The sequence below is a fragment of the Equus asinus genome, chromosome 6, assembly GCF_041296235.1.
Source record: "Equus asinus isolate D_3611 breed Donkey chromosome 6, EquAss-T2T_v2, whole genome shotgun sequence".
Classification (NCBI taxonomy): Eukaryota; Metazoa; Chordata; class Mammalia; order Perissodactyla; family Equidae; genus Equus; species Equus asinus.
This window is the reverse complement of record NC_091795.1, coordinates 66,347,431-66,374,574: the sequence shown is the minus strand read 5'-3', so window position 1 is coordinate 66,374,574 and position 27,144 is coordinate 66,347,431. Positions and strand designations below refer to the sequence as shown.

The following is a 27,144-nucleotide window of genomic DNA, read 5'->3' as shown; positions in this document are numbered from 1 at the left end:
CATTGGGAGGTTTTATAACCTCTCCAGATTATTCTAACATGCAGCCATCAGCATTAAGAATTACTACCTGGAATAAAAATTCACCATCAGCCAATCTGGTACTTAATAAATGCCAGTACCAAGAGTCACCAACTCCTCCTTCTGTGGGAGCTCCGCAGGCACCCTAATGAGAGAAGCGGTTGGGAGAGGGCAGTGGTGAAGGACAGAGAGTGCGTTCTATCAAGAGACGATGGCCAGTACTTAGCGCTGGCCCTTTGCAGCCATCTGGGAATTGGGACCTGGTGTTGCCAGATCTTCCAGTTTTCAAAAAGAGCTGGAAATGCTCAATTTACTGTGAAATTTCCTGATTTTTAATGCCAGAAACTAATTTAACATATGTATTTAAACCCTGCTCAAGTCAAAAAAAACATGTCTATGGCCAATTTGATCCCAAAGCAGTGCCCGTTTGACCTCTCTGAGAGTGCACACTATATGCAGGCCTGAGCAGCGCCCTGTGGAGAGTCCGGCAAAGACTCTTTATTAAGCCAATAAAATAAAATGCTAAAGTATGGAAGCTTCTGTGCTGAAATGTAGGAAGTAAAAACTGAAAAAATATCTACACTCTCGTGACTTATTTGTTCACTCACGCCAGGCTGAAATGCTGACCAAACTGGGTGTCTTATACACAGGGTTTATATCCCCAATTATTTTCACTGCAGAAAAGTAGATTTTCTTATACTAAAGGAGGTTTGAGGACAGTTAATGAAATAATATTCATAAATCTCCTAATACAGAGCTTGGCACACAGAAGGCATCCAAAAAGCAAAAATTTCCTTAACTCAATTTTTAAAACCTTAGTTAAAATTTTGATAGAGGTCTCCCATGCACTGTTGGTGGAAAGATAAAGGACCTACCTCTTTTAGAAATCAATCTGGCAGTATATATCAAGACCCTTCAAAATTTTCATACCCTCTTGACCAATTCAGTATTCTACTTCTGGAAATCAAACCCAAGGCAATAACCCACAATCACACACACACACACACACACACACACACACACAAACAGACACACACAAAATCATGCACAAAGCCTTTCACTGGAATATTATTTCTGACATCAAAAAATGGAAAACAAACTGAATGGTCAGCAATGGAACACTAGTTAGGTAAATTTAATGAATTATTTAGGTGACAAAAATATGCTACCTTTAACAAATGGGGTCTTCAAAGATTATTTTTCTTAATTCAAAAACAAGCAAAAGTATTTTATTTTTAGAGATGCATAGGTGGTAAAAATAGGAAGAAAAGCAAAGAAATAATTATCATAAAAAGTCAGGACAATGATAACCTTGAAGGAATAATAGGGTACAAAGAGGTTTTTTGTTTTTTGGGGGTTTTTTTTGCTGAGAAAGAATCACCCTGAGCTAACATCTATGCCAATTTTCCTCTATTTTGTACCTGGGTCGCTGCCACAGCATGGCTGCTGATGAGTGGTGTAGGTCTGTGCCTGGGAACCAAACCTGGGCCCCTGTGGTGGAGCACACCGAACTTAAACACTAGGCCACAGGGCTGGCCCTAAAGAGTTTTTTTAATGTTTGTCATTAAATAAATTATTTTTTTAATTGTGATAAAATATACATAATATAAAATTTACCATCTTAACTATTTTAAGTCTATAGTTCAGTAGTGTTAAGCACATTCACACTGTTGTACATCTAATCTCTAGAACTCTTTTCATCTTGTAAAACTAAAAGTCTATATCCATTAAATATTAACTCCCCATTCCCCATCCTCTAGCCCCTGGCAACCACCCTTCTATTGCTGTTTCTATGAGTATGACCACTCTAGGTACCTCCTATAAGTGGAATCATATAGTGTTTGTCTTTTTGTGACTGGCTTATTTCACTTAGCATAATGTCCTGGAAGTTCACCCAGGTTGTGGCATGTGTTAGAATTTGCTTTCTTTTGAAGGCTGAATAATATTCCATTGTCCATATACACCACATTTTGATCATCTATTCATCCATCAGCAGACACCTGGGTTACTCCTACCTTGTGGCTATGGTGAATAATGCAGCTATGAACATGAATGTACAAATATCTCTTCAAGACTCTGTTTTCAATTCGTTTGGGTGTATACTGGAAGTGGAATTGCTGGAGCATATGGTAATTCTATTTTTAATTTTTTGAGGAAACACCATAGTATTTTCCGTAGTGGCTATACCATAAAGAGTTTCTAATAATAACAACAATTGCTTTCATGATACTGTTAAGTGAAAAGCTAGCTATCACTTTACATATATATATAGTATAACCTCAACTACGTTAAAAAAAAAGTATAGGAGAAATGATGAAGTCACTACATGCATAAAACTGTTAACCAATAATAGTGGTTTCCACTGGATGTTGGTAAGAGTAGACTTATATTCTCTTCTTTTCCAATTTTATACTTGACTCATTTTCTATGACAAGCATACACTACACTGACAATCAAGAAAATAAAGTGAAAAGAACTCAGTAGGACACATTTTTCTTCCTGGTCATAACATCACCCATGGCACTTAGTCTGATACTCCATTTATTTCACCACATTTACTAAAAGGAAAACACACACACACACACACACACACTTTTTTCCTTTTATAACCAAAGGAAACACTAGATAACCAAATTGATTTCTGAAAAATTTTAAGCCCAATATAATAATAATTCCAACTCTCAAAGTAAATAAACCTTTTCTCCCCTTAGTCCTACTTGACAGGGCTTTTAAAAACTCCTTCCTATTTAGGCAGGGCCTGTGATCCAGCCGGGACAGCAGAGCTGGAATCTGCAAATATCAAGGATGGCAGATGGGGCCCCGAGTGGGGACGGTGCTGATTGCCCTTTCCTGGCGCCCACAGCCAGCCTCTCCAGGCCAGCAGCTGACCCCTCTTCTCACTCGGTTTCTGGCCTGAGTCAGCTTAGTTTTCCTTCAGTAGTTGGTAAACTGCTTTCTCACCAAGAGACAGACAGTAAACTGGATTGAGGAGGGAGAGATGGAGGAAAAAGGGGAAGGAAGGGACTGGAAGGATTAACGAGCTGATTTCCATAAAGACTTTGACATCTTGGAATGAAAAGCGGCCTGTAAGAGCAGAAGCCCAGGCCTCTTCTCAGGCTGTGTTGCCAGCTGGCCATTCATCACCAGAAATTCCCCAACAACTCCATGGCTATTGCTTAACCGCCTCATATAAATCCCTATTAATCCTGCAAAGTCAAAGCATAAATATATGACAAAAGCCTTTATTTTATGTGCCCTCAATTTCAGGGTCAAAATTTTAGAAACTAAATTGGTTATCCAATGGCTCCAATGAACTTTTTTTAAAAAAAAACCTTCTTTGGGAATAAAAGGACAAATAAATGACACCCTCACTAATGTTTTTGTACTTATTGGACTGAAAGAACTCAGACTAATGAGCAAATAAACTGTAGAAGAAAAAAGGTGTTGGTGCTAAAATTTAAACCAACGTTTTTTTTCCCAATAACGTTAATGTTTCATAGTTTATACTCAAAAGATACAGAAAATCCTAGTAGGCCTAAAGGAAAATTTATTCTTCTTTCAAATGTAAATTGCTAGGGACATAAAGAAGCCTCTTCAGAGTGAATTTGGCATACTGGGCATCATAACCTCTTTCATGGGAAAGGCAGGTGAGCTGGTGAAGACAGTGGTCAGCTTTGAGAAGGGCCCACTAGGACCCAGAACGGGCTCACGTGAGCAAGGAGCTATTAGCACTTCCAGGGGCAAGGCTCTCAGGGACAGGGCAGGAGTGTGACAGGCTGAAGCTGCATCACTTATATCCAATTCTCTACTTTCCTATTCAAGAACCTCAAGGTTATTTTGTCAATGACGTGAATACTACAGAAAAATGGATACATAGCGTTGGAATGTATTGTGCTCTGGCAGTGTGTTTTCCTCCCAAGCTTTATTTCAGGCTCTGAACACATCCTGATTAACAGGGTAAAAGAGTGTGTTGAGGACCAAGAGGAAGCCTGGTGTTATGAACCATCTACAGACCACCCACGAAGTGTGAAGTTCACACTTGGATAATAAAGAGTTGACTGTACTGGAAACATAAAAGTGGCTTTCCTGGACTCTCGGCAAGGAAGGTGGAAACCCAGCGAACTGCGGTGATTCATGCCTTTGTTTTCTAGGGCTGGAAAATCACGGAGAAAAATGAGAGGAGGTGAGTGGAAAGAGGGTGATGATGATGAAAAGCCTGACTAGAAAACTGTAATAGGGTCACAGGGAAGATTAAAAGAGGTCAGAAGGACTTCTCTGGCTAAAGAGGAGGCTGACGGCGGCTTTGTCATCTGTCTTCAGGTATTGCACAACATGAAGGTCCATTCAGACGGTTGGCCTGTTACTCCATCAACTTCTTTCTTCCCATCCAACAAGAAGGAACGGACTCAGGAAGCCAGTGGAGGATGAATTTCTATGGCAGGGGCAGCAAGCTAAGAGGGTAGAAACTCCTTCCTTATAGCGCTTTAAGAACAGGAGGTTTAGGATTCCATCTTGGCCGTCTGGCTGGAAGCAGGGGTTTCAACAGGATGGTTTCTGGAGAGCCCTGAATTCCTGATCTCTAGAAATAATAGCTAAAAGGACCTGGCCTACTAATTGGTAAACAGATGAGCACACAAATGTGGTCACAATTCCCTGTTCTCCCAAAAAAGAAATTTTGGGGAAGCTGTCTAATAGCTAGAAAGAAGGCAAATGATACTAGGCTTAGGGAAGCAATTTATGGTCAATCAACTCCTTCTCTCTAAATAAAAGAGAAAAAACGAAAATTGGACTAAAACTGAGAGGTCAACCATCACTTTACTGGCATCAGACACTAGAAAATTTCCCCATCAATGCCCCTGTCCAAAGCTATAGGTGCTTAGACAAACATGGACTCTCGCGTATCATTTCCTTCAGGAGCGTTTACTGTGTGGCCCTCACGTGTTTCCTCGGCCTCGTTCTCTGCTACACGTACCTTATACTTTAGGTTCCAGAAGAGCTAACATCTTTAGAGTTCTCCATATTCACCATGCTATACCACCACATCTTTGCCTATGACACTACCTGAGCCTAGAATGCCCCTCCTTGCCCTGGCCACCCTACTCATCTCTTGAAGGCTGGTTCAATGCCAGCCCTCTCCTGCCCTTCCTCTGGGCTACTCCTGTACCTACTGCATACATGTATTATTACACTTACCATATTGGATGAAAATTATTTACTTACATATCTTTCTCACCTCCTGGATGTGAACTCCTTGAAACCAGGACTAGTTCTTCTGTATCTTTGCATTCCTACATCTTCTAACATGAAGGCTAGTGTGCAGCCTGTGCTCAACAGTACTTTGTTGAATTATAGTGATTTGCAGGCCTCATACTGCCCACGGCTTGCCTTACCATATAAGATGGGAAGCCCAACAAAAGTAAACAAAAGCACATTTTATTTATTTATTTTTGCTGAGGAAGATTTGCCCTGAGCAAACATTCGTTGCCAATCTTCCTCATTTTGCTTCAGGAAGATTCACCCTGAGCCAACATCTGTGCTAGTCTTCCTCTATTTTACATGTGGGGCACCGCCATAGCATGTCTGCTAATGAGTGGTATAGGTCCGTGCCCAGGAACTGAACGCAGGCTGCCAAAGCAGAGTGCGCTGAACTTAACCACTAGGCCATGGGGCTGGCCCCAAAAGCACATTTTTCAAAAAATAAAAAAAGAGGCTGCTATGTTAGACAATCAATATTCTGATTCTCAATCAAACGCAACACACTATGGCATGGAATATGGTGGCATGTGGGCCTCCACTGGATCCACTCTGCTGGAACTTAAAGAGGACGTAGCAGGAGGCAGTAACACTTGCAGTAACACTGTCCTACCAACATCAGAGTCCTGTGACATGGATTTTGAACACAGCATTACAGAGAGGATTTCCTATGTAGTAAATGAGAAATTCTTCTTACTCCATCTTTTACATAGGAAATATTCTAAGTTCTAAAATAAACTAACAATGCTAAGGACTAAACAAATATATTTTTCCACCCTTCTTTGCCTTGCTTATTCAAGCTACTCTCCTACCAACCTAAAATGGCAACTTCCATGTCATCTTCTTATTCACACCCTATCTGGCCCTTGGTGCTTGCTCAAGTCTTACACCCATCTCTAATTTCTGAGTTGTCATGGCACCTAAGAGTTTGTACTACATAATTTAGTCAATTACTGCCTTTCATTGTTATAATATCTAACACAGGTTGGGTACATAGCAGGTATTAATAAAAACAAGCTGATTAGTAGACAGATAAAAAGTCATATTACATGCCCCTCAGCTACATGGCAGTTTTAGAAAAATTGTTGAGAAAATGTTTTTCTTTCTTTACCACAACCCAAAGTTCTAAAAAGATAAATACTCCAATAAGTTTACAAAACTCATGCCAACGACTTTTAAAACTCCCACAACTAGAAAGAGCAATTCTCCAATGTATTCCTAACCCCTGATAACTCCCTGCTCACGAGGGGTTTTAACATACCTCTTGGCCAGCCAGAGTTTGGCTTTAGTACAAACAGCGACGTCAGCCAGCTCCTGCTGAAAGTACGCATTCATTCTGTATTTGGAGTCTGAGAAGGCTTGTAACAAATGAAAGACCTAAACCAAAAAGGAGAAAAAGCAATATCCTGCTGTGAAAATATATTTTTCCTAAATGCTCAGTTCCTCCCTTTTAGGTTTCCTCAAAATATTCCCCTCAAAGAAAACAGACACCTGCAGAATGTGGCTCTGCTCTCTCTGCAGAAAAGCCTGTTGGTTTTGGAGGACACGGCAAGTGGCGAGAAACCTATGTCCTTAATCCATACCTGTGCTCTGGGCTCTGTGCACAATCCCAAAAAAAGGCGACTGCTCTGGGATCAGACAATCATCAGAGCTCATTAGCTACAACCTAAAGATAGATTTTAGCAAAGAAATGCAAACATCCGTCTCTATATTTGTACCTTTTTTTTGCTGAGGAAGATTTGCCCTGAGCTAACACCCATTGCCAATCCTCCTGTTTTTTCGCTTGAGAACGATTAGCCCCAAGCTAACATCTGTGCCAATCTGTCTCTATTTTTTTCTATGTGGGACACCACCACAGCATGGCTGGTGAGTGGAGCAGATCCACACCTGGGATCCAAGCTTGAGAACCTGGGCTGCTGAAGCAGAGGGGACGGAACCTTAACCACTCGGCCACAGGGCCAGGCCCAAAAATGTACCTTTTAAAGACTTGCTACATAGGAAAAATCAATGGTCTGAGAGTGGCTTACACGTCTAGTTTTATCAGAAGAGGAGTGAGAAAAGAAGCAGGTCACAATGATGCTTGCCTTTGCCAACACTGGATAGTGATGTTTGTGAGCTACTTCTATTTTTTAGCAGATCTTCACTGAGATGTCAGATGGAAGCAGCAATGCAGACACATTGCACTTTCAGACTCTTACATGACATTATATATTAGAATTAAGAAGAGAAATAAAATCCTGTTCTACCTCTAGGTGCCTATATTTAGAAGGAAGGCCACAGTTCCACAGACACATGACACATGTGCAAGTGTGTGGCATGTGCATGTCTGTGTATCTTGGGTTCATACTCAGTGATGACATGAGCAAGGCCTTTGTGAGGAGCACAAACCTGCGGCAGAGAAAGAACATGAACACGCGTGTGGATGAGACGCCTTGTCCTTAGCTAGCGCCAAGCAGAAAGAGGAGGAAATTCTTCAGTTCCCCTTATCTAAACCAAGCGGAGGAGGCAGGCGAGCAAAGCAAGTGCAGATAAACATGGAGAACTTTGAAAGTGGATTTTAATAATTGGTTTGTTTTCTTTCCCTCTTGTATCTTCACCAGAGCTGCAGATGATTCTTTCTAAGCAACAAGATTAAACTTTTTCTTTTCCTTCTCTCCTATCAATGAGGAGCATAATTAAGAGTCAAACACGGCTGGGCCGGCCCAGTGACGCAGTGGTTAAGTTCACACGTTCCGCTTCTCGGCGGCCTGGGGTTCACCAGTTCAGATCCTGGGTGCGGACATGGCACCACTTGGCAAAAGCCATGCTGTGTTAGGCGTCCCACATAGAAAGTAGAGGAAGATGGGCATGGATATTAGCTCAGGGCCAGTCTTCCTCAGCAAAAAGAGGAGGATTGGCGGTAGTTAGCTCAGGGCTAATCATCCTAAAAAAAAAAAAAGGGTTAAACACAGAAGGGAGTGATGAGAAAAAGCAGGAGGCCCAGTTAAAAGGGATCCAGAGGCATCAGACCCTAAATGGATATGAACTGGTGGGTTTTCCTGGGTCAGACACCTGCAATTACCAACAACAAATATATGTTAAGCACCTTTTGTTTAGAGAATCAAAATAAATTTTGGTTACTTTACTGTATGTAATTTTTTTCCTAAACAGAAGTAATTGTACAGGAGAATGCACACAAGTCTCGATGTGGAGACTGAAAATGCTTTGTCTAATAATGGATCTGTTATTTCAGAAGCAACAGATCAAATATCACTACTTCACCACACCCCCGTGGGGACCCAAACCACCCGTCGTGAAGTCTGGAGAAATGGGTCTGGCTGAGGCTTCTGTTCTTATGTGGTGACTGCCAGAGTGAAAAAAATACCTCCCTCTGCCTGAATCCCCGCTCTCCTGAAAGAGTTGGCAAAGTCACCCGGCCTTGCTTTCCTTTTCTCCACAGCTGCACAGAACCAACCACCAGAGCTTTTCATGGTGTCACAGGATCGTAATTAATCAGCAGACACCAGCAAATACATGACTTTGGAATTCACTTGTAAAGAAAGCTGTGAGATTTTCAAACGCCTCTCATTTAGAAGCAATCACTTCAAAAATAACTCCTAATGGATATTTAAACTTAGTCCTATATTTGTTCACCTTAGTTGGCAAAAACAAGGCTGTTTTTGAAACGCTTGGTAGCTCTGGTTTATGAAAATCAGCCTACAGGTCCATCAATTCTGCCACCGTGGGCACAAACCAGACAATTGTGATCTTGGTTATTCACCGGGAACCGACAGCGATCTATTTACATGGGACAAATGGAGAGGGAGGTACACTTAGAAGAACCTTGGGGGCAATAAGCACGTAGGAGAGACAGAGCAATAGAAGTGAAAGACAGGGTCAGAGAAGTCAAGGGAAAATGGGGCAGGGAAGGAGAGGGAGAAGAGGACACACAGGGAGGGGAGGAAAGCAAGTTTTGTAAGCAAATGTCTGAAACACGTTACTGTGATTGAGATAATTTCATTCTTCAAGAAAACTAACGGAAAATATTTGAATACATGACTACCCTCACATGACATTTAGAGTGTTGGGTTTAATTCTTTCAAGAAAAATGAGGTCATCCTTTGGTGTGAAGTCCCAAAGTGAGGCCAGGCCTCTGGAACTATGGTCTAAGGCCAGGTCCAGGAGCACCCGGCAGCTTCCAGGAAGGGTCATTTGTCCATCAGCTCTTAAAGGACAGCAGGGCAAGGCACTCCTCCTCCTTCCTCCTTTCCTGAAGTTCTGGTCCAGAAGACCTTCTGGGCGCAGTGTGGTCAAGTCTGGGCCCGGGATAATTTGGAAACAGCCTGCAATTCAGGGCCGCGCTGAACCAAACACAGGAAAATGAAAGCTGCCAGAACTGAGGAGGACCACTAACTGAACACACATGGGAACTCTGAGAAGTTTAATGTCATTTTACGTGTCCCAAACCTGCAATAGGATTCAAAGATTCGGCCCACACATCTTTATTAAACAGCTGTTACCACCAGGTACCGTCCTAGGAGCTGCAGCAGAGAACGAAGAGAATCCCTGCTCTCCTGCCGCTTACCTTCCGCTCACGGATCAACAGAGAAGCAGTCGCCTCCCTGACGCTGCTTGGTCAGGATTTATAACCTGCATGGTGGCATCACCATCACTTTCCTCTTCTGCTCCACCAAGCCCAGCACATAGCAGGAATTCAACCAGCATTTGCTGAATTAACGTCGCTATTTGATGCCTCTTCCTATATTCCCTCTGCCTTTAGGACACATGCCCATGGGTCTGGTGAGCTGCTGCAGGTGCCAACCCTGTGTTAGAAGAGGATACACAGGGCTAAAAAGCACTGTGCTCCTCATGCCAGTGGGTCTCACCACAGTGGGGAGGCAGGGAGGCCAGGTTAGCGGTAAGAGCACAGCCCCATGGGAGAGGGCGGGGAGCACAGACTCTGGAGCCAAGCGGACATGAGTGTAGACCCGGTTACCAGCTGTGGGGCTTTGGGCAACTTATTTGACCTCTGTTTCCTCACGGTCAACAGTGTATAATAATATCTATCTTATAGGATCGTAGAGAGATTTAAAAGAATATTAGTAATTGGCATGCACTAGGCACCCGATAAAAATGTTAGTCTGCTCCCTCTCTTCCAGCCCCCATTCAAAAAATGAACAGAGAAACCGTTGCAGAAAGAGTGATATTCATATTTGGCCTTGAAAAGAGTCTTGCCAAAATCGGGGGAAGAATATGCAAGCAGAGGAAACAATTATAAAAAATTTTTAAAGGGTATTAACATATTGGTATTGCCAATGAAAAGAGAAATGTTAATGTAAACTACAGACTTGAGTTACTAATAATGTGTCCATACTGGTTCATTAATAGTAACAAATGGACCACTCTCACGCAAGATATCAATAATAGGAGAAAACTAGGGAGAGGGGGAGGGGAGGAGAGGAATATATGGGAACTCTCTGTACTACTAGCTCAGCTTTTCTCTAAATCTAAAACCATTCTAAAAAACCTATTAAAAGAAAATATTGGGACTTCTCAGGGGACAGCAAGTAGTTACGTGTGATGAGAGCACAGCCAGGGTATGTGTAGGGTGGCAGGAGATACAGCTGGAGAGAGCGGTCAGGTCAGATAGAGAAGGATCTTAAGTGCAACATCAAGGAATGTGTACTTTGTTCTGTAGACAGCAAAGACCTCTTCAGAGAGAGCTCTTATGTGATCAGATCTGTAATTTGGAAAGAAAAAGCCAGGGGCAGTGTGGAGGCTGGATTAGAAAGGGCAGGATGACCAAGACTACTGCCAGTCTAAACAAGAGGTGGTGAGGGTCGAAACCAGAGGCTGAAAACCAAGAAGAGTCTGTGGGCCAAAATTAGCTGCAGATGTTTTATTTGGCCTACACAGTATTTTTAAACTGTCTTTTACGAATTGGGAGATTTCATATCAAAATCAACCTGATTTCCAACTTCTCTTGAAAAATCAGAAGATCTGGCAATCGTGGGCCCACACTCCTGCAGGGCAACAGTCACCTGGCTGGGGCTGGTCCTTTAGATGAGACGTGCACGCTCTGGGTCACCAGCGTCCCCACCTCTGCCTATCACTCACTAAAGTGGAGTGTCAATGTCATTTATTACTGCTCTTGTGCTTTTTAAAAAAAACTTACAGAGAATCAAGAGGAAAATGAAATATTTACTGAACCCAAATCTCTATCAAAAGTTTGAAAACAAATCATGGACCGAGACGGTCCGTGTTTATACCCATCACCCCTCACTCACTTACCTGCCTGCCCCATGCAGGACTGACTTTGTGACACCCACACACCACCCCAATCTAAATGACAGCAGCCATGGGATGGAGAAGAAAGGATATACTTGAGAGACGTTTCGAAGGCGGAAGCAGCAGGACTTGGCAACTGCTTTAGACATGGAGTTGAGGGTCAGGAAAGAGACTCTTAACCCAGGTGATGTACAGCCATCCTCAAGACGAGTTGCAAGAAAATATGTGGCAGGTTTGGGAATGAGGGAGGGGGATTTAATGAGTCTGGTTAGGAATGTTCATGTGATGACTGCTCTGGTGAGGGTAATTTATCTTGCAAACCAGAATTCTTTGGAGAGTGAAAAGGAGCTCTATGAATAATCACACTGGGCCAAACTGGGACAGCTGGTTACCTGTTGCTGCAGTAGGCCCCTTGGAGAAAGGTTAGAGTGGATTTAGAGGTGTCTTCAACAAAAGAAACAGGAGAAAGCTTTGTTGACTTAAAATAGCTGTGATCCAGTCAGAAAGAGACAGAAAGCACACACAAAACCACCAAGTGGAAACCAAGAGCATCACCCATGACTATCACAGGCATGGGATGGCCAAGCTATGGTGGTCACGCTCTGCCCTGAGGAAGGGGTGCTCAGGAAGCAGCTGAGAGTGGGCGAGATTTCTTGCCCCTGAGATGTAAGTCTTATTGAAACCCCAGGATGACCTAAGAAAAGTCTGGAGAACCTGCAAGCAGCTTACCCTCTGCCCAACCCATCCCCACTCTAAACACAGGGAGATTCGGGGGAACCCCCAAGCTTCTGTGTAAAGCATGAGGTCCATTTTGGCAGCTTTGAATCTTAAAAGCGACTCCACAGAGCAAATGTAATGCTCTTTGAATAAGTGCCACAGGCCTGAAAAGAGTCATGAGGCAGATCCCCGAAAAAACTTGCCCTGCACCAGTAAAATACGTCTGGTTTATGCTGCTGGACTAAAATAATGACTTGTGTTAGACAAGATCAAGATGATAGATGGTTGTTTGGGAATGCAATGCTGAGATGGGTTTTCCTCTTCACCAAGCATGGCTTCCAGGCAATTTTCCCCCTTATAAAATCAACAGCAGCTGAGCTCCAGCAACGAGCAGGATCCAGCAATAACAGGACCAGGTTAGGCAGGCCATCGAAAAGGACAACTCCACTGAGAAAAGAGATGTTCATTTCAGGGGTCAGATATAAAGCGGGTAAACGTATCGCAATTATTAACAATCCCAACCTGTGAACATCAACATATCTACCCCCTTTTGCGACTACATTTTCTTAAAACCCAATTCTATTCTTCTTGTGCAGCATGCAGATGGGGGGTGAACACTTCTGCCCCTAGCCCATTCAGCCAAGTATAAAATTTCTCTCTCTGCCACTCTGCCTCGCCTTCTTCCCGTGTTGCTCCAACACCCACAGCTAAGTCAGAGCCACATTTTTCCAAGCTCAGTGTTTACACAGGATTTTATTTCGGCTGGTAAAACATCTGTATTTTTTCAGGGACTTAAATAAATGATCTATGCCGGGAATGTACAGTATAGGATGATGTCAGGCCCCCTTTTTTCTCGATTCACTGGGCAGAACAGGCAAACATTGTTTCAGCCTGTAGCTGGGAATGTGAATATTTATCCTGTCGACTTAATTCACACAAACAGAACTAAAGGCAGGCAGGCAGAAGTATTTTATGGCTTTAAGTCAGACTGAAGGGGGGCGGTGTGAGAAGGGGAATGGCTGAGGGAGGAATCTAAACTTTCTAATTCACAGAAACATGCCTAATCATATAAGAGCTGGGAAAGGGATACAGCAAAAATTATTTAAAAGGTAGATCGTGTCTGGCGGGGAGGGAGGGAGATGGGAAAGCAAGAGAAGAGTTCTCGAACTTACATGTCGTGTCTAATCATTACAATGTGGTTTAGGATGTAATTGTTTTCTGCTTCAGGCATATTAATCTTATCCCCAACTAGAACACAGGCTTCTCAGGAATGTCGCCCGCCTCTGATTTCCATGGTGCAGGACATGGTGCTTGTTGGGTATATGTACCTGCCTATGTCATCTGCGCAGAGAGCTCAACATATTATTCTGTTTTATTGACAGCCCAGCTGTAACCAGGCTTGGAGGGTCGGTGTGGACTGGAGGCATGATCCTGGGAGACTTAAGCTACTCAACCTGGTCATCCTTATAAGAAAGGGCTTAGTGGGCCTGTGCCACCCACAGTTACCCACCAATCTGACGCTATGCTAGAGGGCAGGCCAGGAAGCATTTTAAGTGGTTACTCCCCTAAACCTCAACCTATTTATCAGATGAGAACACATCCTCAGGAAGGTCTTGGTAAGTTCCCAAAAGGTGACACTTGGCTGTTTTGTGTTGTTGTTGCCAGGAAAAGGATGCTAATTATCAAGCGTAATTACTTCCCAGCTCACTCTGGCTTGGGGAAGAGAATCACAGGAAATAGGCCACGAATATCTTTAAGGACTAAAATGTACAAAAACACAAAGTCTGTAGGGGCCTGGAAATCCTCTATTTGTCTCAAATGTATTCCCTCCTTTCTGTTAACACTCCTGCTGTTCTAGTTTAAGAATACACCTAGATGATGAAAACAACTTTACTGACTGGTCTCTGCCTCCAAAACTTATTTCACACATGGCTGCAGAGAAACTTTCTTAAAGCCAAGCCCTGATCATATCATTCTCAAGTTCAAAATCCTTCAATGATTTCCAACCTCCTAAAAAATTTGCTGGGCACTGAAGCCTTGACCTAACTTTCCAGTTTCACCCCCTATTTCCTCCACTTCAGGTACCTATTCTGTAGCCACACAGGACAATTTCCCATTCCTGACAACTTACGAATGCTTTTCTGTCCACGATGTTCCTCCCATTTCTCCCCTCACCCTCTCCAATTCTGCCAATGAAACTCCCCTCACACCGGAAGGCCTGGCCTAAACACCACCTCCTCCATCAAACCTTCCCCAGCTTCCATCAACCGCCCCTGCCAACGCCCGCCCCAGACTTACTCTTTTTCCTACTCACTGCCCAATAGCTCATTGGATTTTCTTTTTTACGTTTTCAATCCTGCTGTCATGGTTATCAGTCTCCAGTTTCCTTTCCTGGAGTATAGCTCATCGAAGCAAAGGACTGTGTCCTGGCTTTTATAGCCCCTGGGCCCCAAGAATATGTAGCTTTGTCTGGCAGAGAGAGTGGCTCAATAGAGCACTTACTGATTTGGAATTCTACCATGCCCCCTTGCCAGGGGTAGCAGGAGCAGAACCTATATTGGCAGCAGCAGCTGGGGTGCTAAAAGTCATCTCTTTAAACTCTCCTCGTACAAAAGGATTGGGGGAAATACATAGTATCAAAAAGAGAGTGAGTATACATTTGTCTTGGATCATCTCTGGCCTGATGCTCCAAATTTCACAATACTATTAGAAGCTCTTGTCACCCAGAAGCGTCAAGGGCCTCCAGCTGTTGGGTAAGGGTGAGGTTTAGAAAAATGATGTCAAAGGTAGTCTTAATCCAACATATAAACAAAGGCTTATATGTAAAGAATTAACAGGATACTAATATAGTATTATTACTGATATAATATCTGTTCTAACTAAAGAGTTCCTAACTTTAGAAGACAGACACATTTCTGAAAAGCTATGTATAAATTTTTAAAAATTAAACATTATTTATTTGTAAAATAAATTACAGTTTAAATTCTTCTGGAGAACTTTTGTTATACTTGATAACTTATTTTTCTGTACATCTGGATCTTCAGCTATTGTGTTTCCTTAAAGACAATACTGCGCTCAACAAGGAACTCTGATGTAGCAAAACTTACTAACGAAAAGTAACATAATGTGTTCAGTCAAGACAGTTAACTCGAAAGCAACACAGAAGCAGGGAAGTTGGTGGTGGCATAAATGAAACAAAATGAGCCATGAATCAGTAATTGTTGAAGCTGAGTGATGGGTGCATGGGGACTCATTATATTATTCTGTCTGCATTTGTATATATTTAAACTTTTCTATAATAAAAGTGAAAAAAATATTCTGAGAGGGAGAGAAGGGAAAGAGAAAACAGCTATAGGACATAGAGACGAAATTAATATAAAAAGAGTTCATGATCTAGTACAGAAAATAATCTATGTATATAAATAACTAAAATTCAAGGTAGAAAACAAAAAGTGCTATAATAGAAATAGGGCATAGAGGGTCTAGAAATAAACTCACTAGAAATTGAGATGACAAAAGTGCCATTTAAACAGTAGCAAAAAGATTGATTTATTCAATAAATGGTATTAAGACAATCAACTGGTTCTTTGGGAAATAATACAGTCGGGTCCCTATCCAAAGCCTCACATGGAAACAAACTATGAAAATGCTAGAAGATGTCTTATAATTTTCAGGTAGAAATAGGCGTTCTAAGAATGAACACAAAGCCATGAATGTAAAAGAAAAAGATGTATAAATATGTCAACATAAAAACTGAAAACTTTTGTATAGCAAAAACTACTAGGAATATTCAAAAGTAAAGGCAAACCAGGGGTAAAATATTTGCTAATTCCCCTAAGGAACAAAGCTTTGCAAATCAGTAACAAAAACGAAGGTAACTGAATGAATGAAATGTGGCAGGGAGTTATAAATTTTCTCCATTCATAGCACCCTCAGCACCTCAATAATTTTTTCATGGTGCCTCCAGGCCAAAAGAAATACCTAAGAGTTCCATTTATTAAGTAGTTAGGACCAAACAACCTAATAAGTATTTATGCCCTAACAACTTCAGAACTGTTTAAAAAAATAATACATATAAGTTGAAAGAAAGAATATTTTTATTTCATTCTTTAATGACCACAATTACCTACTAATGGGACATGTGTGCCTGTTGGATGCTTCATGACTTCCCAAGCCTTGGAACCACTGGACTCCATCATGCTCATTCCTAATTCCACATTGATTTTCTCATGGTACTTGCTTTTTACCACAGCAATTATCGAATACTCAACTTTGCAAAGATATATAGCATTATCAAAAGGAATGTAGTGTGAGCTAATGTTGATAACCGTAAATTACTTCAAGCTAGTAGTTCACATAATATCTCACAGATGGCAAGTGTTATTGTGCTTTCCTCCCAAATTTAAAATATCCCACAGCACTTTGGCACACACTTTGGGAACTGCAAATATTTAGCAAAGAATATAAACAAGGGATTCACAGATGAAATACAAATAGCCAATAAACATATAAAGAAATGTTTAATTTCATTAATGTTTAAGGAAGTGTAATTAAACAATGAGTTTTAAAAAAAGAAACACTGATTTGCACAGAATTTTTTTCAAAAAAGGATAAGACCCAACTAATAACTAGGTAAGGAAACAGACAATCTCATTCATCACTGGTGGCAGTATAAATTGTCACAATTCTTTTTGGGGCTAACCAGCAGGGCCCTGTTGTTGCACATACAATGTATTCTATGCAAATATTATCACCTGGACTTGGAAAAAGCAGCAACGTGGAAGTCTGACAGCTGCTATCAAAATGGAAAACATGCAATTTCTTCAATCTTCCCAGACCCACTTCTAGGAATTTATTTCACAGAAACACTTACAGGTATGGGCAAAGATATAGATGCCCAAGGATGATCTTCAGCAGCACTGACTGTAACAGGAAAATTCAGACACAACCAACACAGGATCAGTTAAAATTACGAGATATTCCTACAAGTATCCTATCATTTATAGGCAAGCTTCACAGCCACTAAAAAGAATGCTGTACATTTATATGGACTGAAATGAAAATAACTCCAAGACACACTAAGTGAAAAAGCAAGCTGCAAAAATAGTATGATCCCATTTTTATCGATAAAAGCTAAATAATGTTCTTTTTATCATGTATCCCCTAATTCCACACTCAGTATGAAAATTATCACATGCTCATTATTGGGACAGGTGGCAGTGTGGTATTTTTCACCAAGAAACAGAAATCAAAGGAAAGGAACTTTGCAAAGCATGAAAGAGAAGAAGTTACGACTTTTCCAAGGATCTGCCCGTCTCCTACTTTGACTTTTCAGATCTGCAACCAACGCAGGTGGAAGAGTAGGTCAGAGGAGAGACCTGCGGAGGACAGAGAAGGCTGGCCACAGGGAGGTCGGTAACAGCATTCTTGAGAGCTGCAGTAACATCTCCAGTGTTGTCTCTTCAGCAAACAAGACCAAAGGAAGTGCAAAGGTATTATATTAATTTACATTTCCCCGATTTTAGAGCAGCTGTAAAATTTGCCTTACAAAAAGTTTGACCCACAGAAAACGTTTGCCTTTCAGCATCTGGTCTTCAGGCTGGTAACACATTACTCCGAGATGCCCAGTGAGGGGGTTTGGGACAAAATGCCCCACAAACCTGGGCCTGGGCTGGAGCTGCCCTCGGAGTCTGCTCCCGTGGTAACACAGGAGCCTGTGGTAACAGACTCCTCTTTCTGAAAAACGAAGATGGAAAAATTTTTTTTGACTCCTTGGGTTGCAGCTTATTTCAAAGGTCATCAAAGTAAACAAAAGGAAAAGACTGTGGATCTTTATAAGTAAAAACGTGACAACTATTTATAAAGCAACTATTTATATTTTCACATGGAGGAAGGAAAAAAATGATTCCTCTAAGCCCCTAGGAATGGAGATTTGGGTGGTTCTGCCTCCTCCCCTCCCCCAGTTTGTTTGTTCATTTGCCATTCAACATCTCCAGCAGCGAGGTCCAAGAACATCTGTTGCATCCATTTTATGCAGAATTATAAAAGTCTACGGGATGGCTGGGATTTGTGGAATAAACCAGGCAAGTAGCGTAAGACGGAGAAGCCTCTGCAGCCCTTACTGATAACTGTGCCTCCCACAATGCTGCTGAGTAGGTGTAATGTCCAAAGTCACAGAGGCAGGCTGCAGTAAGGTCTCTCCAAATCTTGAGCCCAGTTTCCTACCTTTGTTCAGAGAAAGGTGATTCTGTGAGGTCTAACCAAAGCAGAAGGTCAGTGAAACCATTCCTTATGAACCTCCTCTGCTCCCCGAGAGTAATCAAAAAACCCTTTTTGCTTATGAGTTTTCCTGGCTGAGCTGACAATGCACTCTGGACAATCATCATGGATGAGCTTCTAACCGGATTTTATTTCTGTTATCAGACATATTCCAAAATAATGAGACCAGATGGCATTAAAACAATCACCTAAAAGGTACTTTTTTACATGGGATAGTGTGAATTAATCAAGGTGTGATCCCCAGTCTATCACAAAGATTTCTTATTATTTCTACTTATCCATTAAGGCTCAGCTCATCAGCCCCCTCTGTGAAGTTCTCCCTGACAATTCTAGGTTATGGCAATCTCTCCATCCTCTCATCCCATAGTATTTATTATCTGAACCTCTCATTTGGCACCTTAGATATGTTGTCTTGATTGCTATTTATCTTTTTATGTAAACCATGTCGTTTTATCTCCTACAGAGCCTTACTGGAATGCAAAAGTTTGTTGATTTGATTTTAAATTTAAGGCAATTACTATGTGGGCTGAGATAAACAGTACTTTCAAGGCAATAGTTAACTCAGTAGTGAAAGTAAACACCAAGACTGCTTGCAAATGGGTTAGCTTACAAAGAAAGATGGCCAGTGAGTGCAAGTCCTTGAGGGTGGAGACTGTCTGTGGCACGGGCCACCAGCCTGCTATTCCTAGCCTTCTAACATGTCATGTTATCTACATGGAGTCATCATCCCCCAAGCTCATCTCGAGGAAACTCATCATCTTCCCGCTACACCTACCTCAGCTCAAACACGGTGCCTCTACGAAACCATTCTCCCAGGAACTGTTAAGTTTATTTGTTGAATAAATGGCTGAACAAAAGAATGACTCTGAGTAACCATCCGTAATCCATTTGGCCTGTCCCCTTTCACTATATTGCTGGAAGGCTATCAGGATCAGGTTTAGGAAAGTCTAAGAGAAGTTGTTACGGATTCTTCCCCATAAACAAGCCCTCCCAGCCAAACACTGGGACTGACTACAACGGGAAACAGGATATTCCTCTTGGTGCCCACTAGATTTATTGTGAGAAACTTTAGTCTTTAGACCAGTGGTTCTAAAACCAGGATGATTTTACCAGCAGGAGACATTTGGCAAGGTCTAGAAATGTTTTTGGTTGTCTCAAGTGAAAGGGAGTGCTATTGGCAACTAGTGGGTAGAGGCCAGAGATGCTGCTAAACATCCTATAACACATAGGACAACCATCACAACAAAGAGTTATCCAGCCAAAATGTCAATAGTGCTGAGGTAGAGAAACTCTGGACTACCGTAACAGCATAGGCTTTGCAGTCAAGACCTAGCTGGTAACCTTGGGAAAATTATTTAACCTCTCTGAGCCTTAATTTCCTCATCTATAAAATGGAGCTAATAATACAACTCATCTCGTGAGGGTATTGTGAAGTCTAAAAGATAAGTGATGGGAAAAGTAGTTTGCAACTACTCTGTTTTTTTTTTGGATTTATTTATTTATTTTATTTTTTAAATTTTTATTGAGTTAATGATGAGTTACAATCTTGTGAAATTTCAGTTGTACATTATTGTTTGTCAGTCGTGTTGTAGGTGCACTCCTTCACCCTTTGTGCCCACCCCCACCCCCCCCTTTTCCCCTGGTAGCCACTAATCTGTTCTTTGTCTACATTTTTAAATTCCTCATATGAGTGGAGTCATACAGAGATTGTCCTTCTCTATCTGGCTTATTTCACTTAATTCCCTCGAGCTCCATCCATGTTGTTGCAAATGGGATGATTTTGTCCTTTTTTATGGCTGAGTAGTATTCCATTGTGTATATGTACTACATCTTCTTTATCCATTCGTCTGTTGCTGGGCACTTAGGTTGCCTCCACGTCTTGGCTATTGTAAATAATGCTGCAATGAACATTGGGGTGCACAGGACTTTTGGAATTGCTGACTTCAAGCTCTTTGGATAGATACCCAGTAGTGGGATAGCTGGGTTGCAACTACTCTTTAATAAATCAGTCATCTTTATTAATGAATGGCATGTGCCATGTGCGATTTTAATTTTGCTGTGCCCTTTAGGCATCTCTTGATGTTGAGGTAGAAAGGACAGTCACCTCACCCCTCTCCATCCGTCTAGGGCATCTATGTTCTCCTGGCCTTGCGTTATTAAGTAGCTTTCTTACTCCTCTGTGGTACCTGCTTATGTTCTTTTTCTGGCAGCTGTTTTTGCTTGGCCACTGGACTTCTGCCTGTTGCAGTACTGCTCCTGAGCAATACTTAGTAGTCTCTGATGATTTTCCCAGAAACTATGCTTTCCGATTAATCACCTTACTACAGCTCATAACAATGACCAAGTGTACAGCAAGGATCAATTAGGGATTATCCCTTAGGTGCTTTGAGAAGTATAAGTATAGTACTTGTTATCATGTTTGCCCTTTTTGTCATAAGCTAAATTTCCTGCATTTGTGATTTACATCTAAGAGTAAGTTGTCCCATTCCATGTCTCAGAAGAATAATTTGTTGACCCTTGAAGATATTAGCTCTATTAATTATGACCCTCAAGAGGTTTATCCTTCATACTCTTTCCAACAGAGCATGCTCCATAAATTCACATCCAGAGGTACAATTTCCAGCTCCTTCGTCCTGCCTCAGCGAGGCAAACACTTTAAAATAAGCTAAGTAAGCACATTCTCATTTTCACAAGTATTTCCTGAGTGACCCAAGTCAGATAATACTTTAACGAATACTTTAGCTTCCACCCAGGTCCTTTCCTGGGTGAATCTGGCGAGTCTGATTTCATTTTATTCAAAGGAAGCAAAGAGTCTTTCCTGTGTCTATTAGTCTCACGAAATGGAGATATCTGGATATTTATACAGCCAAGCCTTATGGTCTGACACTGTAGTCTCATTTGAAGGTGTATCAATGTGTACATGTATTTAAAATTCCATAGATTCTTGATTTTTAAAAAAAGGCAATATAGTAGTTAGTCCCAATCTTCTTGAAATTAATAGTGAACTCCTAATAGAATGAATCATGAATCCATAACAGGCAGAATCTTAGCTGTCATAAAAAAGGAGTTTACTCAGAAATCTTTGAAATGATTTCACAAGGTTGTAAACCATCATAATCTTAATAAAAAGAAAAAAAAAGGAATCTTTGAAGTGACAGATGAGGAAGAGGGAGATTTCTCACCTGATCCAGAAGGATGCCTTCAACTTTGGAGATAAGTGGTCAAGTTATCATTGGAAGAACAAATGGACAGGCTAGGCTTATCTTAGCATTATGAGGAAGCAAGCCAGATACTCACCAACAGGGGAATCCTGGTTCATAAATTTGTGGACTAGGGGCATTTATTCTTATGGAAATAATACACTGTGTCTGAGGATGGGAGAGTAGTCTTTAATCAAGGGGATTCACTTTCCTAGTATTATTTAAATAGGCTTTTTATGTAATGTGATAGAATTGAAGGCTCAGCAGAGCTACCAGAACTGACTTCTCATAACTCAAATGTGTTAGTCTAACGCAAGGTCTTTCACCTTCAGCACTATTGACATTTGGGGACAGATATTTTCTTGTGGTGGGTCCTGTCCTGTGCATTATAAGACGCTTACCAGCATCCCTGGCCTCTACTCACTAGATGCTAACAGCACACTGCCAGTTACGACAAGCAATAATATCTTCAGACATCGCCAAATGTCTCCTGTGGGGGAAAATGGCCCCAAGTTGGGAACAACTGCACTAGGCATTCTAAGCTATATGCTGATATCATGTATTATATCTACTTTTGGGAGGCGATACTTAGTATAGTCCATGTCCTTAGGAAACTCCTCACTCATTCATTCACTCAGCAAATATAGTATTTGTTGAACACCTGCTTATGACCCTTCCAGGCAGAGTGAACGGTATGTACAAAGGCCCTGGAGCAGGACAAGGTCCAAGTACTAGAGAAAGGTCCATGGGGTCAGGGATGAACGAAAGGAGGAAAGCAGCATGAGATGAGGTTGGAGAGGCAGGCTGGTCAGGTCATTTTGGTGCTGATAAACTAACTGTAAGAAGTTTGGATTTACTTTAAGTGTGATGGAAAATGACAAAAAGACTTTAAGCAGTGAATTAAGTCAGTCTCATCTGTGTTTTAAAAAGGTCCTTCAGCCCTATAAAGAGAAGAGAATAAAGGAGGCAAGAGTACATGCAGAGAGGCAAACGTAGTTGTCTAAGCAAAAACCGAGGGTGGCTGGGACAAGGACAGCTGTGTAATGATTTAAAGCAGAGAAGAAAACGGTACTGGTGAATTAGATGCCAAGCCAAAGAAAAGACAGGAATCAAAATGTGATCCCCTGGTTTGATCAGGAGAAACTGGATGAATGGTAGTGCCATTTACCAAGAACGCGAAGATCAGCAGAGGGCCAGATTTGTGGCTAGGCCAGGGGATAGAATAAAGAGTTTACATTTGCTCAGATGGGAAGGCCTCATCTCCTGGTCCAACAGGGGTGCAAGGAAAGATAGTCTCTACTTCCTAGGAGTTTATGATTTGTTTGAGGGGTCAACATTATACAGAAGTACAATACAGTTGCATCCTCTGTGGGAGCAGGGTCTAAAGCCAGTGACTAACGTGAACACTGTATACAGTAAAAATTACCTTGCATTGTATTCAGCACAGCCAGAGACACTAAAGAGACAGGATATTTCCAATTCACATCTCACTGTTCACTCTAGGGCACAGGCTCACTGAGAAAAAAGTCAATATTTATAGGCAATTTGTAAATAGTTTTTATTCTCTTTTATTTCTTAACTTGGCCCAGATTTAGCAAGTTAGATGGGTTCTATGCAATTCTAAATAAAAAATACAATCAATTTCACTTCAAAAGTGAAATACCAACAAATGAAAATTACTGTGTAGTAAACAAATGCATAGGGATTCAGCTAACGAAAGATCTAAGTGAGGGGGGTGAAGAAAAGACTCACTTTCTGAAGAATGTGGAGTTAAAAAATTTTTTTTTATTATTCTTTTTGCTGAGGAAGATTCGCCCTGAGTTAACTAACATCTGTGCCAATCTTCCTCTGTTTTGTATGTGGGATGCTGCCACAGCATGGCTGGTGGTGGTGTAGGTCCATACCCAGAATCCAAACTGGTAAACCCAGGCCGCCAAAGCAGAGCATGCTGAACTTAACCACTACGCCACAGGGCTGATCCCGAACATGGAGCTTTAGTCAGGAAAAAGTTACAAAGAAAGAGACCAGGGTGGATTCGGGATTGCATACATATAATTAGTAGTTATCCTCCATAACTACATGGGTCTTCTTATTCCTCATATTTCCAAACAATTTCAGTGAAAAACACAGGAGATTTAACTATTTCAATAGGATTGAATATGAAGGTGAGTGGAAAGGGGAAGCATCCACAACACAGGGGAGGATTACAAATGAGAAAGCATAAATTTATGCACAATACTTCTTAATACTGGAGGAAAATGAGGCCAAGAAACAAACCATCAAGGTTCCCAATGGAGTCTTTGTCTAACTAAAACAAGAAATTAAGGTTCCTGACATTTCCATGGAAAAAAGTATTGCAGTTCCTCAGGAAATTACAAATAGAATTACCATATGATCCAGAAATTCCACTTCTGGGTAGATAGTTAAAAGAATTGAAAGGAGGGTCTCAAAGAGATATATGTACACCCATTTCATAGCAACATTATTCACAACAGCCAAAAGGTGAAAGCAACCGAAGTATCCACTGACAGATGAATGGGTAAACGAATGTGGTATATACATTCAATGGAATATTATTCAGTCATAAAAAGGATATTCTGACACATGCTGCAACCTGGATGAACCTTAAGGACACTATGCAAAGAGAAATAAGCCAGTCACAAAAGGACAAATATTGTATGATTTCCCTTTTATGAGGTATCGAGAGTAGTCAAACTCCTAGAAACAGGAAGTAGGATGGTGGTTGTCAGGGGTTGGGGGGAAGCAGCAATCAGGAGTTATTGTTTAACGGATATAAAGTTTCAGTTTTGCAAGATGAAAAAGTTTTGGGGACTGGTTGCACAACAATGTGAGAACACTTACTACTGAACTGACCACTTAAAAATGGTTAAGATGGTAAATTTCATGTGCATTTTATCACAATTTAAAATCTAAAAAAATTTTTCAAAGATTCCCTACATTGAAGTCACCAATATTCAATAACGTAATATTGTGTTCAGTATCGTTTCTGGGACATGTTTTAAATTCTCTGATTACAGACTTCCTCACCTTTAAAAAGCCTTGTGGGTGAACTACACATTTACTTTAGAGTACCAACTGGTACCGTGAGCCTGCATTAATTAGATACTCTTAGAAGCTCATGTTGATTTCTTTTAATTCTCAAAAAAAAAAAAAATAGCACCAGGCGCTAATTAAAAATAGCCAAATCTATCATTAGAGGCAAGCTATAAGGTCGTACTAACTGCAGGGAATGGAACAATTATCATGTGACAGAGACACACTGGGATGGATGAGAAATTGGTAACAATCTCTTCTATTGCTCTTCTAGTGTCCACTGCTTTTTCAGTCGCTCTACTCCTATGGAGGGGAAAAACCCACCACCACAGACTAAATTCTTAGACAAAGTTTAATTTTTTTAAACTTTCTCCATTGCAGACTATTTTAAAAAGTAGTATGCTTGCCAGAGAAGATGTGGTTGAGACTATTATTAAGGTCAGTATGTCATCTAGAAATCATCTTAAGGAAGTACAAAAGCTTGCTTTATACCATACACTTGTGCTGAAACATTAACTCTGCTTTCCAGACGGTATCTACTTTCTCTGTGCTCACAGGTGAAAGCCTCTCAACATTTTCAGCCCCTTTCATTATTCCCACTCCCCACCACTTTTTTAACCTGTTGATAACTTTTTTTTTCCATTTATCCATGGTGAAATTTCTTCAAAATTTCACAAACTCACCAACTCAACTTAACATCAAGATAATCCTTTTTTGCCCTTGTCCATCCTCCCAACACTTATCCAACCTAACACCATAGGTCAGAAAACCTGTTGGCTCTAATTCTCTTATTTCTCTAGCTTACTACTGATAGCACAGGCCCCTCTCCCAATACCTCTAGTTCTCCAGCTGTAAACTGAAATAATTAATCAACCTCCCCTCTCTTGCTCTGGATGAGGATGTCATGAGGATCAAGAGTTTATGTGCACTGCTGACCTCCTTGATGCTTATAAGATGTACCGTATACAATTATTATTGTTATCTCCGCCCTGGTTTCCCACAACTCTTAGCTCATGCCCCTTCATCTTGACCACAAAACATTGTGTTACTAACCAGCTCACTCGTCTCCTCCACTCCTGCCTTTGGGCAGTCTTGCCAGTTGTCCTTTAAACTTGGAAGAGTCTCCCCTCACATCTGCCAAGCTGCTATTTTGAATGCTTCCTCCTTATTCATGTCTGCCTGCCTGCTCTCCACATGAATGACCAGGTGAACCCCTCCTTGAATGGAACAGGTTTGGGGTAGAAAGTAAGTGATGAAATGAAATCCACAACACCTTTTGCCCATTAAATATTTGAGCTTAGAAATTTCAAGATTTTCTTATTGCTCTTCATGGTCCTTTAACCTCAATGGCAAATTACCTAGTGATATACAATATCCATCAGCTGGGGGATAAATCAGCTCTGTCATCTCCTGGACTTGACACAAGAATCACTTGTCTCTTCTATTAACTCAATTTTGTACATTGTACAATCAACTCAAATTTGTACAATCCCTCTCTTCCACTCTTAATCCAATGTTTTCCAAACCTCCCTGATCATAACAATCACCTATGCTGCACATTAAAAAGGCAGATTCTGGGGTCCTCCCTCAAATTCGCACAATCAAAATCTTCAGGACAGGAGCTTGACAATCTGTATTTTAAACAGTGCCCTAGGTGACTCCTGTCAGGTAAGTTTGGGGAACATCTGACAGCCTATCAAATCTTCCTGCTTTTGTCAGTGTCCTAACAATCAGAGGTCTGAAGACATATAGCCAGATGGCCTAAATTATTTAAAGTTTAGTCATGAAGATTCTACCTACTCCAGTTATGCTAACAATCTGACTTAAAATTAATACTACGTGATTCTGCTAACTTTTTGGTTTCAGATTTGTTGGTTGTATCTCCCCAGTCATATTACAAGATTCTGGTGATGAGTTTACACATCTTTATATCCACCCAGCGCTTAATTAGCACAGTATTGAGGATTTAGTTAGAACTCAATTAAAACCTTACTGATTGATGGGTAAAAGCACCACCCAATTCAAAAAAGACCTAAAAACTTCATGTCTTAAAGCCTACGTGAGTAGCACTGAATCCTTCCCTCACCATCAGGTTAATGAGAATGAGAATGCAAACTTAGGGCTTGTCTCTTGGCCTGAAAGAGGAAGGCAATTATTCAGCAGTTTGGCCAGATTTCTAGAAACTATTGTTATGCCTCGTCTGACTGCCTAGATTTCTCATAATAGAGTCAACTTCCTTTCATCCCGCAAGGATTACTGCTTTGACCCTGTGTTCTTTCCGCCATCATGCTGGGGAGATCTCAAAGTTAATGATTTGCATCTGATAGTGCATCATAAAAATTCAAGTAGCAAGCCT

The 27,144-nt window shown here is 41.1% G+C and overlaps 1 protein-coding gene across 6 annotated transcripts in view; it reads right to left on the bottom strand.

The window, feature by feature from the left end:
• The window catches only part of THADA (THADA armadillo repeat containing), a 307,081-nt gene that overhangs the window by 87,220 nt on the left and 192,717 nt on the right, over nucleotides 1-27,144 (bottom strand). For all 6 annotated transcript variants that reach the window (XR_006529036.2, XM_044772317.2, XM_070512173.1 and 3 more), the window contains one exon: nucleotides 6,533-6,648. Coding sequence is in view for 5 of the 6 variants with exons in the window: in XM_044772317.2 (XP_044628252.2) it covers nucleotides 6,533-6,648 (116 nt within the window). In the remaining variant the exon portion in view is untranslated. The remainder of the gene's footprint in view (nucleotides 1-6,532; nucleotides 6,649-27,144) is intronic.